Here is a 12,154-nt window from a genome sequence, read left to right as displayed (position 1 = left end):
TCTGAGAGTCCCTAGTTGACTCAGTATTTCTACATGCCAACCCTATCTTCTGGTTTTCAAGTAGACAATATTAGAATTTAAAATAGTAATTATTATGAACATTTTAAATATGAAAACTTATTATAATGGTTTTCTAGCTTTCAAGCTATCAAAACAGCTTCTCAATACCCCTAAGTATGAATTAAGTCAGATATAAATAATAAAAATGTCCATTATAATGAGCTGACTAAATGCAGAAAATATTTGTCAAATTTTCTATGTAAGATAACATATTCCAAGTGTAACAAACTATTACAATACATTCATGCAGTTTATAAAATACATTCCATGTATTTGAGTCTCATGACAATCCATGGCTGAGAAGTATGGGTTACAAGATAAGGCTATAGCTATGGTTTCAAGTGAGACAGTAACATAGCCCAACTGGAGTCTTAGTTTTCTCAATCTTAAGACTGTTTTTTATTTTCCCAAAACACCACCTTATAGTATCTAAATGTATGCATTAGCATACATATTTGTATGTGCTTTTAGTTATCTGTTCTCCTTCTAACTATAAACACCTTACCATTCTTCAGATAGATTTTTTTTAAAATATAAAACACCAATTTATTCATATATAATTGCCTACACCACCAATTATATTGGTCAGAGCTTTTTCTTGATTAGTACTCATATTGGACCTGGGTTTTCTTTTGTTCTAATCCTTATTACTTAATGCGGAAACTATACATTCCCACCATATTGAGCCTAACCTTTAGAATTTTCATGTCAAAACATTAATGCAGATGATTAGGAGCTGGCAATGTATAGTTTATAGACATTAACTGGCTGTCGCTATCAGCATATGGAAGATTTGAAACATCAGGTCAACTTCTTTCAGTACCATTAAATACATGTGTTTTCTTTGTTTGTTTGTTTGTTTGCTATAACACATAAAGCTTGCTCCAACATATGGAAAAGCCATTTGTATAATGACCTACTGCACCTCAACATGGAAATTTAAAGACATATACCTCTAATCTGAATAGCTACATGGAAGACTGGCTCTACTGGATTCCACTGAGCATTGACTAGTATGTGCCTGCCATTGTGCCATGCACTTTAGTTATATTATGAAATTGAACCCTGACAATTCTATGAGATGAATACTATGATTATCCATATCGTACACATGAGGAAATGAAACAAAGATTAAAGAAGGTGCTCAAAATCATACATCTAGTGTCAGATCCAGGCCCTCATGACTCATCAGTCTGACTATGAAGAACGTAGTCCTGACCTCCACGCTCTACCACGTGATTCTCCCAGGAGAATAAACTAGTATTGCCCTTCTCTGTGCTCACAGCTACATGGAATCCTGGCGAACAAGCTAATGAAAAGCAACCTACCTAAGGCTTAAATGTCATCTCTGAAGGTTACAAAAACCAAGGGCGCAACAGAGCAGAGCATAAAGTTTGGAGCTGGACAACCTTGGTTTCAATATGCAGCTCCCCTGTTTACCAGATGTGTGATTTAAGCAAGTTGCTTATACTCTGTAAATCTTGGCTTTTTCATCTGTAAAATATAATTATACCAACTTCCAGCTAGCCTGTCACAAGTATTAATAAGACAGCATATTTAAAGTACTCAGCTTTAATACGTAGTGACATGGCAAACACAAAATCCTTGGAAGAAATTCTCATACTCACACCAGTGAGTCTGTAAAGCTCGACAAACAGGAGCCACACAAAATAGAATTCAAGATGCAAGATCTAAATTGACTGAGAGAAACATACCGCAGTGCACATTTTATAACCAACCCCAAAGTCAAAACGACATTGCTCATCCATAGAATAATTGATTCCAGGAAGTTCTGGGAGTTTGGGCCAATCATGTTCAAATGGGTCATCAAGGAGACAGTCATAGGAACTGTAGGAAGGAAAACATCGCATGTAGTTAAATGTTCATTCTTTTATCTTGTCCTAATGAAAAAAACTATCCGTAGGTTACATACTCTAGAATTTCATTAGATCAGAGCAAGGCCACAAAAGCTTATCTTTAAAGGTTTTTGGTTTTAGTTCCATTTATTAACAAGACCCTTCACCCTTATTCATCCCAGGAAGAGGAGTCAAACACGACTCAGGGATGCGGCATAACCGTGACAGCCTTTTTTGTGTCCTGGAGCTCCTGCAGAGTGTGGCAGAACAGATTCTGACACCTTTGCTACAGGATGTAGGTGGTATTATGAAGGCATCGCAAGACCATCTCCTCCTCATCCTCAACTCAAATCTGACCATTCGTCAAAGATTCCATAAAGAATTTACTAAAAACAAAAATCATAGTTAAATATCACTTAAATTCCAGGCTTATGGCTTAAAATATTGTGATCATATTATGGGATCACTGTGCCAACAGCTCTGAGTTATAAGAAAATGTTTACTGTGAACAACAGTTTTCATTCACTGGCAGTTTTATTAGGAAGAAGAACCTAAGAGTCAGTTTCCCGTCTGTATTTCTGCCACAGTATAAATGCTCTCAGGACATGCAGAAAGGGACGCACTGGATGTATCTTTTCAATTCTTGGCCACTGCATCGGGACCAGTGGTAACGATGAAACGCCGCTTGCACCAACGGAGCCATGACGCTTCCCATAGCAGTCTCATCGCCGCACCTATTGCCTTGTCCATCATGCTCCATTCCCAGCCTAGAACACAAAGTGAGATCTCGTTGGTAAGAATCACAGGGGCCAGGGCTTCTGCTTATTTTCTGTTTTAAAAATAAATACAGTAGGTCCTCAATTATGTCATTCTGTGTGATGTCCTTTCCTTATAATGTTGATGAGATGCCGAAGGAACGTAACTCTGGATTGTATCAATTGGCCTATGGCAAAACTGGTTTCATTATGAGTCATTCTGCTTCAAGTTGCAGAATCTATCGACGATGTTAACTGAGGGCTTACTGTATAGGGAAATATGTATTTTTTAAGTGAACATGGCTATTGTGGAGGAGTCGCAGGCATTGTGGAATAGAGAACTGGACAGAAATGCCTTTCTAATTTTACGGCTATGAAAAGTGCAAGGTTGTCTGCAGCTAGAGTTGCTCATTTGGTTTCAGTGCATGACCCCTCCAGTGTTTCAGCTCCTCACACTTGGCAAGGGACGGGAGTTGCATGCTGGCATGCCCTCTGCCCACAGTGCGAACAATGCTGAGAAAAGCGGGCAAGAAAAGACCTTTTCTGGCTTTCTAGCTGTCAACAGTGACTTACACATGGCCAGTTTCATGGGCCACTACAAAAGCAGATGAAAAACCATCCTCATGATTCAGGGTACAGCTTCTCACTGGATGACACATGCCTGTGACTGGAGCATATCCTGTAGAGAATAACAATGACTTTTATTTTCATTTTATGAGGAAACCCATTAAGAATTACTACTGGACCTTTGCCTAGAAAAAATATAAAAAAGCTTTTTAGGAAACAGAGGCAGTATTATTTCCCCGCTAGCATTGTGCCATGTTCTCTTGGGAAAGGGACAGGTAATGGTCTTTGAAAAGATTCACTGGGTCTGCATTTTCTCCTTTTCTAAGGGAAGGAACTGCCTGGGATTGCCATTCTGTTCTGCCCACCAACTAAGTGTTGTCTTTCTGTTTTAGTGAATGGTCCTTCATATCATGGTACCAACGAAGGGAGCCAGGAATTTCAACATTGAAAAGAAAATCGTCGGTCTTCTTTTTCCAAAGCCTACCCCAGAATTTATTAGCTCAGTGTAAGCTGACTTCGGGAGAGAGCTCTCTGGCAGCAGTCACTTCTCATGGCATCTCTTTTCCCATAACAATGCTTAGCGGAGATCACACTGCATTTTACAGCCTCTCCTCCATACCTCAAATGCACAATCATCATGTTAAAGGCAAGTATAATTTATTATGGAACCTAAGTGGCATTTAATATGGTGAATTCCACAGGAGTCACTGGAAGCAACAGAAAGAAAATGTACGCTTGGCTGATGCGTGGTGGAAAGTAGATGGAGGGAGAGATATAAAATGAACATTTGAACAGACTCCCTGATTTAAGATTACTTTGGAAAAGTCATGCCCTTGAGTGTTTCTTCTACATCTGAATGGAAATACCTTGCATTCCAGCAGGTCCAAAGTCTTGCCTGGTTAAGAAAATTGCATGATCATGGTGTTCAGAGTGGTTGGGATCAGATTTTTGTTGTTGGCAAGCCCAGCGACACACATTCTCCAAGCTTCTGGATGGATTTCCCCTTTCTATGAGGCTGATGGACTGAGAGGGAATAATATGTTGAAGACATACATAACATTTGCCCAAAGGCTTCTTTTAATAACTTTAGCTGAAGTTAACATTTGGGACTACAGCATTTAAATAAATGTTCGATAATATTATTTGGGAGCTATTTAGATACCTACTTTAGTTTGGGAATTTTAAATGCCCATGAAGGAGCTCTTCACGATAATCAATACTACCTGTGTGAAAGGTGACTGACACCATATATGGCAACATGCGATACTGAGATTTGCTATTGTGAGGCAACTCAATGTTAGTCATGGGGTTAAGAACTCTAGTAATCTAAATATTTCCTAATTCAACTTAGATTTTTAGTTTCACAGGTATTTCAAATAAAAATAGAGGAAAGATTCTGGCATGAGACTTTTATCCAGAGCTGTTAAAGTGAAAGATCTTTAGTTAAGATTTTTGTGGGGGCTCCAGAATTAATCAACATATGGGGAGAATATAAGTTCTTCAATGAGCTGGCGAAGCTGGTTAAATCTTAGTTAATGGGGAGTGGTCAAATTCTATAAACCTCACACTGTGAAAAACAACTCTCCTTTTTAAGCTCACAGCAGTGAAGAGAGGTAGGGGTGTAGACTTATCTTGTAGTTCCAATAGATGGATTGGAGTTCCTTGGAATGTTGCTACTGTCACATTATGGTCAGGAGTTAAAAGTTCAGGGGGAAAGGGACCATCCTTCAAGAACCAGGAGCCACACTTCCCAGAGTAGCTCTGCTGGAATGAGAAATTGAACTTGCAACCCCAAATTAATTAGTCCCTGTTTGGCTGACAGCCTGAGAGTTTTATTATATTTCAGCAAATGTTATTATCAGTGTTTACATTCTTTACAAAATTAGCTTGGTTTGTTACATGCTGATCGCAAACTTCCCCAAGAAAATAATGTAACAACCAATGAAGGCTGTTAACATCTCCCCCTGGCGTTGACTTGGCTTCAGTGACATCAATGCAAAGTCCGTCGGGTTTATGGGAGAAACGGAAGATCAATGACACCCTCTTATTGGAAAACGATAAGTGGGTGTTAAATACATGATGAAATGCAAGCACATGGATTTTTTTTCTATTTGTTAACTATATAATTTCATTAGTATTTCATAATCAGAAGAATTTAATTATGGGAGGGGGATATAATTTTAAACATCAAGAAAATTGCCAAGTCATCACTTTCCCTATATTTTCTCCCCAAAGGGAGAAACCATTTCATCCTTTGCATTATTTCCAAGGACAGGGACACATCTAGTGCCATCTTAAAGTCAACTATAGTTAGTTACATCCCATGAAATGCCTACTATGTGCATTTTGATCTAAATTTTAATTTTCAAAAGAACTATAAAACTCTTTTAAATTAAAATATTCACTATGTGCTTTACTTTTTTTTAAACAAATCAAGTGAGGGAAGGATCTTTGTCATTTTTCTTCACTGATATATCTGAAGCACCTAGAACGCATCTGACAATCAATATATGTTTTGAAAGAAAAAGATGAATCAAATTTTATAATAATGATAAGACTAAGATATTCTCTTTCCTCACAATGGTATCCATTTTTTTCATCCATATTGTTATGCTTGATGCCAGGATAACTATCTACTACTCTATTACAGAGGTAAACCAAGGGAATAGTACCAGCACACAAATCATTCATTATCTGCTCAAATTTGGAGATCTCTACTCACTGTGGCTGTTTTTCTTCATCAGTTCAGTGCAACTGAGGTTTGCACGAGACTTATCTATGCCATCTGCTGGCTGTAGCTTCAACAGCTTAATCTTCTATTTGCTAACCCCGTCCTTAACGTTATCGTTCACATATTTTAAGACACTTACCTTTGCATAACCCAGCATGATCATGCGCACCAGGACCACATTTATATGTACTCCGAGGGACTCATCATGGTAAATTTCATTCACCTAGAAACAAAGCAGATAATTAGTAAAAGAAAGGGAACACAGAGGACTTTGCCAAATGCGTAATAATTAAGGGATCAGCCATGTAATTACAAGTACTGAAGTCAAATCACTTTTTTAAAAAATGTACTAGTTTAAACTGAACTCTGAGATGAGATCACGTTTAGCTCTGGAATAATTGTTAGTATGTGAATTACTGAGTTTGCATACTCTGAAATATCATGAACATAGAGAACACGCTTTAAAAGGGCCTCGTTAAACTACTGTAGTTAGTCAACATGTGCTATCATCCACATATAACATTTACCAAAAGCAACCACGGGGTGACTCTGGTGAAGCCTCTGCTAGCTGTGGCAGCTGGGGTGGTGTGTCTGGTTGAAAGAGCCCATGGAAGTAGAGCCAGTGTTCAGGGATGGGAGTCTCTCAATGCCCCTCCCCCAGAGGAATGCGGCAACTAGGCAATGATTATTTAGAAGTCCAACAGAATAGAAGTTCTTCCATATTTGAATTACTAATGTGATTGTGTGAGTGCATATTGGATGAGTGCATGTCAGGCCTGGATAGAACTCAGAAAAGCAAAGTTGAGTACCTGCTTTTATTTACTATTTAAAGTTACATTGAAATTTCTAAAAGTGATTGGGTGTACTGTAAAATCATAGATATTAGGATTTAAGCAACTTCAGAGGTCATAATCCAAGATAATTTTTTTTTATTTATTTTTATTTTTTTAAATATATATATTTTATTGATTTTTTACAGAGAGGACGGGAGAGAGATAGAGAGTTAGAAACATCCATGAGAGAGAAACATTGATCAGTTGCCTCCTGCACTACTGGGGATGTGCCCGCAACCAAGGTACATGCCCTTGACAGGAATCGAACCCGGGACCCTTCAGTCTGCAGGCCGACACTCTATCCACTGAGCAAAATGGGCCAGGGTCCAGGATAATTTTATACAAATGAGGAAGATGAAACCTGTAGATTTTAACTGACATACAAAAACGGAAAGTTATTGGCAGATATGAATCCAAAGTGGACTGTCTCTGTATTTTCTGTGGAATCTAGTGAAAATTAGTGTGATGAGGAACACTTCATAAGTTCAGAGATGCCAGCAGGAATGGGAAAAGGTGAGGCTATCCAACTAGATTACAAAGTTAGCTGTAATAACTAAAAGGGGGATGGAAAACCAACTGCAGTTCCACTTGAGATCCAGGAGGTTTGGACAGTAAGCATGGAAAATTAAAAACCTACAGAGAAAAAAATAGGTTACAAATTTTAAAAATCTCAGAGAAAGAGGTTTTAAAAAGAAATATAACTCAAAAATGGTAGAACATTCTAAAAAAAAAAAAAAAGAAACTCATGAATCATAAAATTGTGAAATGCCACAGTCACCAAGATATAGATCAAGAAATCTCAAATGAAATGTTTCAAGAATCAAATGGGACTGCATAGAACACCTTAAAAAACCAAAGCCTTCAATGTGAACTAAAAGCATACTTACTGAATGTATACCTGGTGGAAAAAAAAAGAGAATACCTAAAACAGAGGAAAAAGATCTCACAAAGCTAGTACATACTAACGATGACAAAATGTAGTTTAACAACAAAAAAAGATATAGAATCCTTTTAAGTGGAAGAATGCATGCATATGTGCACATTCATTTACAAACACACACACAAACATAGAATGGAAAGACCAGATTTAATACCTGTTCAAGATAAGCCACAGAGTGAAAAAGAAAACCTGCTATCAGGTGTGCATGTAGGTAGCTCATCCCCAAGCTGTCCTGCTGAAGGCCAGAGAACCCCTGAAGTACTGAGCTCCTTTTGTCTGTGTTGTTATACAAGAGGTAGCGACAAACAACAAATGTACCTGGAGAAGAGCAAAGAGCAAGAGACCTGAAGAATGTGTCACATAAAGAATGGCGGGGGAGACACAGTGGCTAAGAGCCTGATGCCAAACACTAACGGTCTCAGCTGACATACTGGTTCAACCCCACATTGCGTGTGTTCTTCAACTTTCTGAGCTTTGATCAAAAGGACACCAGCAGGGAGGAGACCTGGGGTGGGGCGGGGAGGTGGGCAAAGTGGGAGACATTTGTAATACTGTCAACAACAAAAATAAAAAATAAACTTAAAAAGGACACAAGAACACTATCTCACAGTGTTAGGCAAGAATGAAAATATTTGACTCATGCAAACAAATTGCTCAAAGAAATTTCAGTGAGAGGAAGAGAGTGACATTCAAGTGTAAGTAGAAGAAAAGAAATCCCTAGAGAAGACTTAATAGCAGCCATATGGAAAAGGGGTTCATTATATCCTGTATATCTATACAATAAATAGAAAAAAAAACCATGAGTTAACACTATTACAGGGTAGATTTGAGGTAAATATAAGGAAAAACTGAATGCTGGACAAAATGCTGGTTTCTTAAGACCTTTTTTGGTCATGGGCAGATTCTCTCATCTCGTTCCACACCTCCTACTGACTAATTGAAAACCGAATGTCCCCTCTTCTTCTGGATTAATTACCTAATAAGGAATTTCTAATGTTATAGGCCAACAAAATCCATCCCAAGACTCTCAGATATTTCCAGAGACTTTCTGTAAGGCATCTGTTTCGAATTAGCAACATGGCCTCACTCAACACGTACTTAGCTCCTTGTAACTTTCAATGTGAAAAACGAAAAGGTTGAAAGCAATGTTAGAAAAAAAAGAAAGCAATGTTAGTAAATACATTATAAAATATGCATTACCAGTACTTTTTAAAGTGTGAACAAAAATTGGAGAACACAAATGAAAACTAAAGAAAAGTAGCTAGGTTTAAAAAAGTGAATCAATTTCTGGAGCAGAGGTAATGGAAGGGAGGGAGGAACTTACAGCCATTGCAGAATAGCAGTGACAACCGAACTTTAAAATGTTACAGGAAAAATCTACACCAGAAAATCCTAGGATCATACAATTAACAAACGTTGGTAATAATGGCAAGTAACTTGTGAAAGATGAGTTAGTATGATGCGCATCTATTCCCCCCTAATTTAGTAGATACCTTTGTATTTGGTGAATTTTAAAATCATTACAGTGCCAAGAAACTATAATGGACAAAATTCATGTCAATGGCAATATTAGACAAATATATTTCATGGAAATATTACATTTACGTAACATAAAATGATGGAATAAAGGGACACTTTTAAAAATTTACCATTCGCCAAAAGAAAAATGTTATTTAACAAGAGTCAATGTTTTGTTTTGTTTATTTATAAGTTACACTAAGCCAATTAGGTAATGGGGTTCTGATAGAACCAAAATTAGTTATGGAGTATTCTGAGTCAGCAGACATTCATGAAACTGTCACAGGGTAGACCTAAACTTGATGGGTAGCATATAAGTCAGTATATGTATACATAGAAGAAAGTATTCTTTCAGTGTGGCAAATCAACAACTAGTAGGTGTCTGCATTGTACAAGGTGCTGGATACCACTTAATATTGTGCCTTTCCAGGTTTAAAAAGTTGCTGCTTCCTGTACCTTATTTACTTTTAAAGTGAACTTAATAATTTGACTGCTTTTCATCTTTCCAAGCCTTATCAGTAATAGGATGCAATGTTTTTATACTCTGAGACATAGTGAATATGATAAGAGTTGGAGAAATAGTTAGCACTTTGGATTAGCTATTCAAAGGCCTGTGATTTCGTCCCAGCTATGCCACTGATAAACCGAGTAACCTCAGTTACTCATTTAACCTCTCTGATCCTCTATTTTCTAGTTGGCAAAGTATAATTGAACTTGCTCTGCCTACATTACACAGTTGTTTCAGTCAAGAAAAATGCCACACAACTGCCCTCCGCATAATATAAAGTACTGTAGCACTTCTCCACCTATCCTTGCAAAAAGCTTTAAAGGTTTGTGGACGTATTTTCATAATCTACCTGAAAAGAGCTAAAAAAACAACCACCCCCATCTTAGTTTTCCCTGAAAGAGACGTGAAGACTCATACTTTCAATGTGTTTAATTGAATGAAAGATATAGTTTAACTTAATCAAAAAACAAACAAAAACTGACACTAATTTTTTTCCATCTAAATGTTGCACAAAAGTTCTCTCCAGCAGAGGGCAGTATGTACATTTTAGAGGGGGTAAAGGAGGCCACTTAATACACCTGAATGTACTTACATACAGTGGGTGTGTCCGCCTTTTCCTATATTTACAAATAAATAAAATAACTTCTTTCTTATAATTAAATAAGTATTTAAAAATATTCTAACCCAAGGAAAACATTGAATTTTGAGTACTTTACTCATTTGGCTCTTGACAGCAAAGAAAAATGATTTACGACATCTTTATTTAGGTTGTTTTTCAGTGTCATCTGATTAAAACATTTTAAGAAGCATAAAATAATTCCTCTGACTTGGCTATAAATTAATCACAAATTTTAACAATCAATAAATTATAAACAGAAAAATTAAAAGTATATCATACTGAATTAACCATTTAAATGAAATAAAATAAATCTTGTTAGAAAGCATTACAATTCTTATAATGAAAAGGAAATAAATTTTTTCCCTAAGTAACAACAGCAACAACAAACAAAACAACAGCTACTTGTAATATTACAGAGTTTTCCAGGTTCTACACACAGTTCTAAATACTTATATTAATTCAAGTAATCTTTGCAACAACTTTGGAGATATCCCCATTTAAAATCTAAAGAAATTGAGCATCCCTCCTCCCCACAAAAAGGGAGGAAATTGAGGCCCAGAGCACTTCAGCAACTTGCCCAAGGTCACAGTTAGTAGACAGAGCAAAGGATGAATACCTAGGCAGTCTGACTCCACAGTCAGTAGCTGGCAGCATAATGCTACACTTCCACAGACCTGCAGACCACAGTACGTCACTACGCACCAAAGATCTGGTTTTAGAATAATCAATACTGATTTGCTACCCCTGAGTTTAAGAAACTAATGAGGAATCATATTGATAGAAGGAACTTACAGATTTCACTTCCTTTTCATAACCTTCCCTAATGTAAATGTAAAGGAAATGAGAAATTGGATTCAATTTACTATAAGAATTTCTTGATTATCAATAAAATGGTATTCAAAAAATATCAGGAAAGTAATAAAAAGGAGCTAGAGCACATCACGGGGAAAGCCAAGAAAGAGTAGAATAGATAGGGCTGAAAGTTAGAGGCAGTATGTTGGGTTGTAAGAAAGCACTGGGCATAAACATTCTCTATAATGCAAATCAAAGTCTGTCTATGAAAACCTGAATATCCTTTTGTCATGTGAGCCAATCTATTGGAGTATGGGTAGACTCATTGTGAGGTGTTCAGTGTTGAGCCCAAAGTCTATTAAATTACCTGAAAGAAGGGGTAAACAAGACATGAATTCAACTTTCAGATGACCTTAAATTGGAAGGGGTTGCCAATGATGTGAGGAGAGAAAAAAGGTAAAATCAAATCAAGTATTACTTTCCTTGAAAAGAAAATGCCTTCCAGGTTTGTTCCCGGACACGACAATTTCTCCCAGGACATTTCCCTGGCAGGACAATCTGACCTGCTTTGTCTGACTAGCTGATGAACAGCTTTGTCTAGCTTCACCAAAACAACATTCATTTTTCTTGCAGATGAGTGGATTAGGTCTTGAGAGGCGGTATAGATTAGTGGTTAAGAGCATGGGCTCTCCAGCCATATTGCCTGGGTTTGATCTTAGCTGTGTGACTTTGGGCATGTTACTTGTTTCTATGCCTCAGTTTTCCCATCTGTAAAATGGGATAATTATAGTACTATCCTTATAAGATTATTGAGAAGAACAAATGAACTCATATATGTATAGCACTTAATGGTGCTTGGCCCTTGCAAACACAAAAACAAAAACTGTTAGCCACTATTAGTATTCTTATTCACACAGAAACAAATAAATGGGATATATATATATATATAAAAGAAAAAGGCTTGGTTAATTGAAG

General features: G+C 37.0%; 1 protein-coding gene across 1 annotated transcript in view; it reads right to left on the bottom strand.

Moving 5' to 3' along the window:
- Nucleotides 1–12,154, bottom strand: part of ADAMTS3 (ADAM metallopeptidase with thrombospondin type 1 motif 3) — a 252,994-nt gene that overhangs the window by 34,223 nt on the left and 206,617 nt on the right. Inside the window, exons 6-10 of the mRNA XM_059669067.1 lie at nt 6,109–6,192; nt 4,105–4,261; nt 3,245–3,350; nt 2,540–2,683; nt 1,776–1,908 (exon numbers count right to left, since the gene is read on the bottom strand). Coding sequence (XP_059525050.1) covers nt 1,776–1,908; nt 2,540–2,683; nt 3,245–3,350; nt 4,105–4,261; nt 6,109–6,192 — 624 coding nt within the window. The remainder of the gene's footprint in view (nt 1–1,775; nt 1,909–2,539; nt 2,684–3,244; nt 3,351–4,104; nt 4,262–6,108; nt 6,193–12,154) is intronic.

The sequence above is a fragment of the Myotis daubentonii genome, chromosome 1 (genome assembly GCF_963259705.1).
Source record: "Myotis daubentonii chromosome 1, mMyoDau2.1, whole genome shotgun sequence".
NCBI classification, from domain to species: domain Eukaryota; kingdom Metazoa; phylum Chordata; class Mammalia; order Chiroptera; family Vespertilionidae; genus Myotis; species Myotis daubentonii.
Note: the sequence above shows the minus strand (reverse complement) of the source record. Positions and strands in the feature narration are given on the sequence as shown.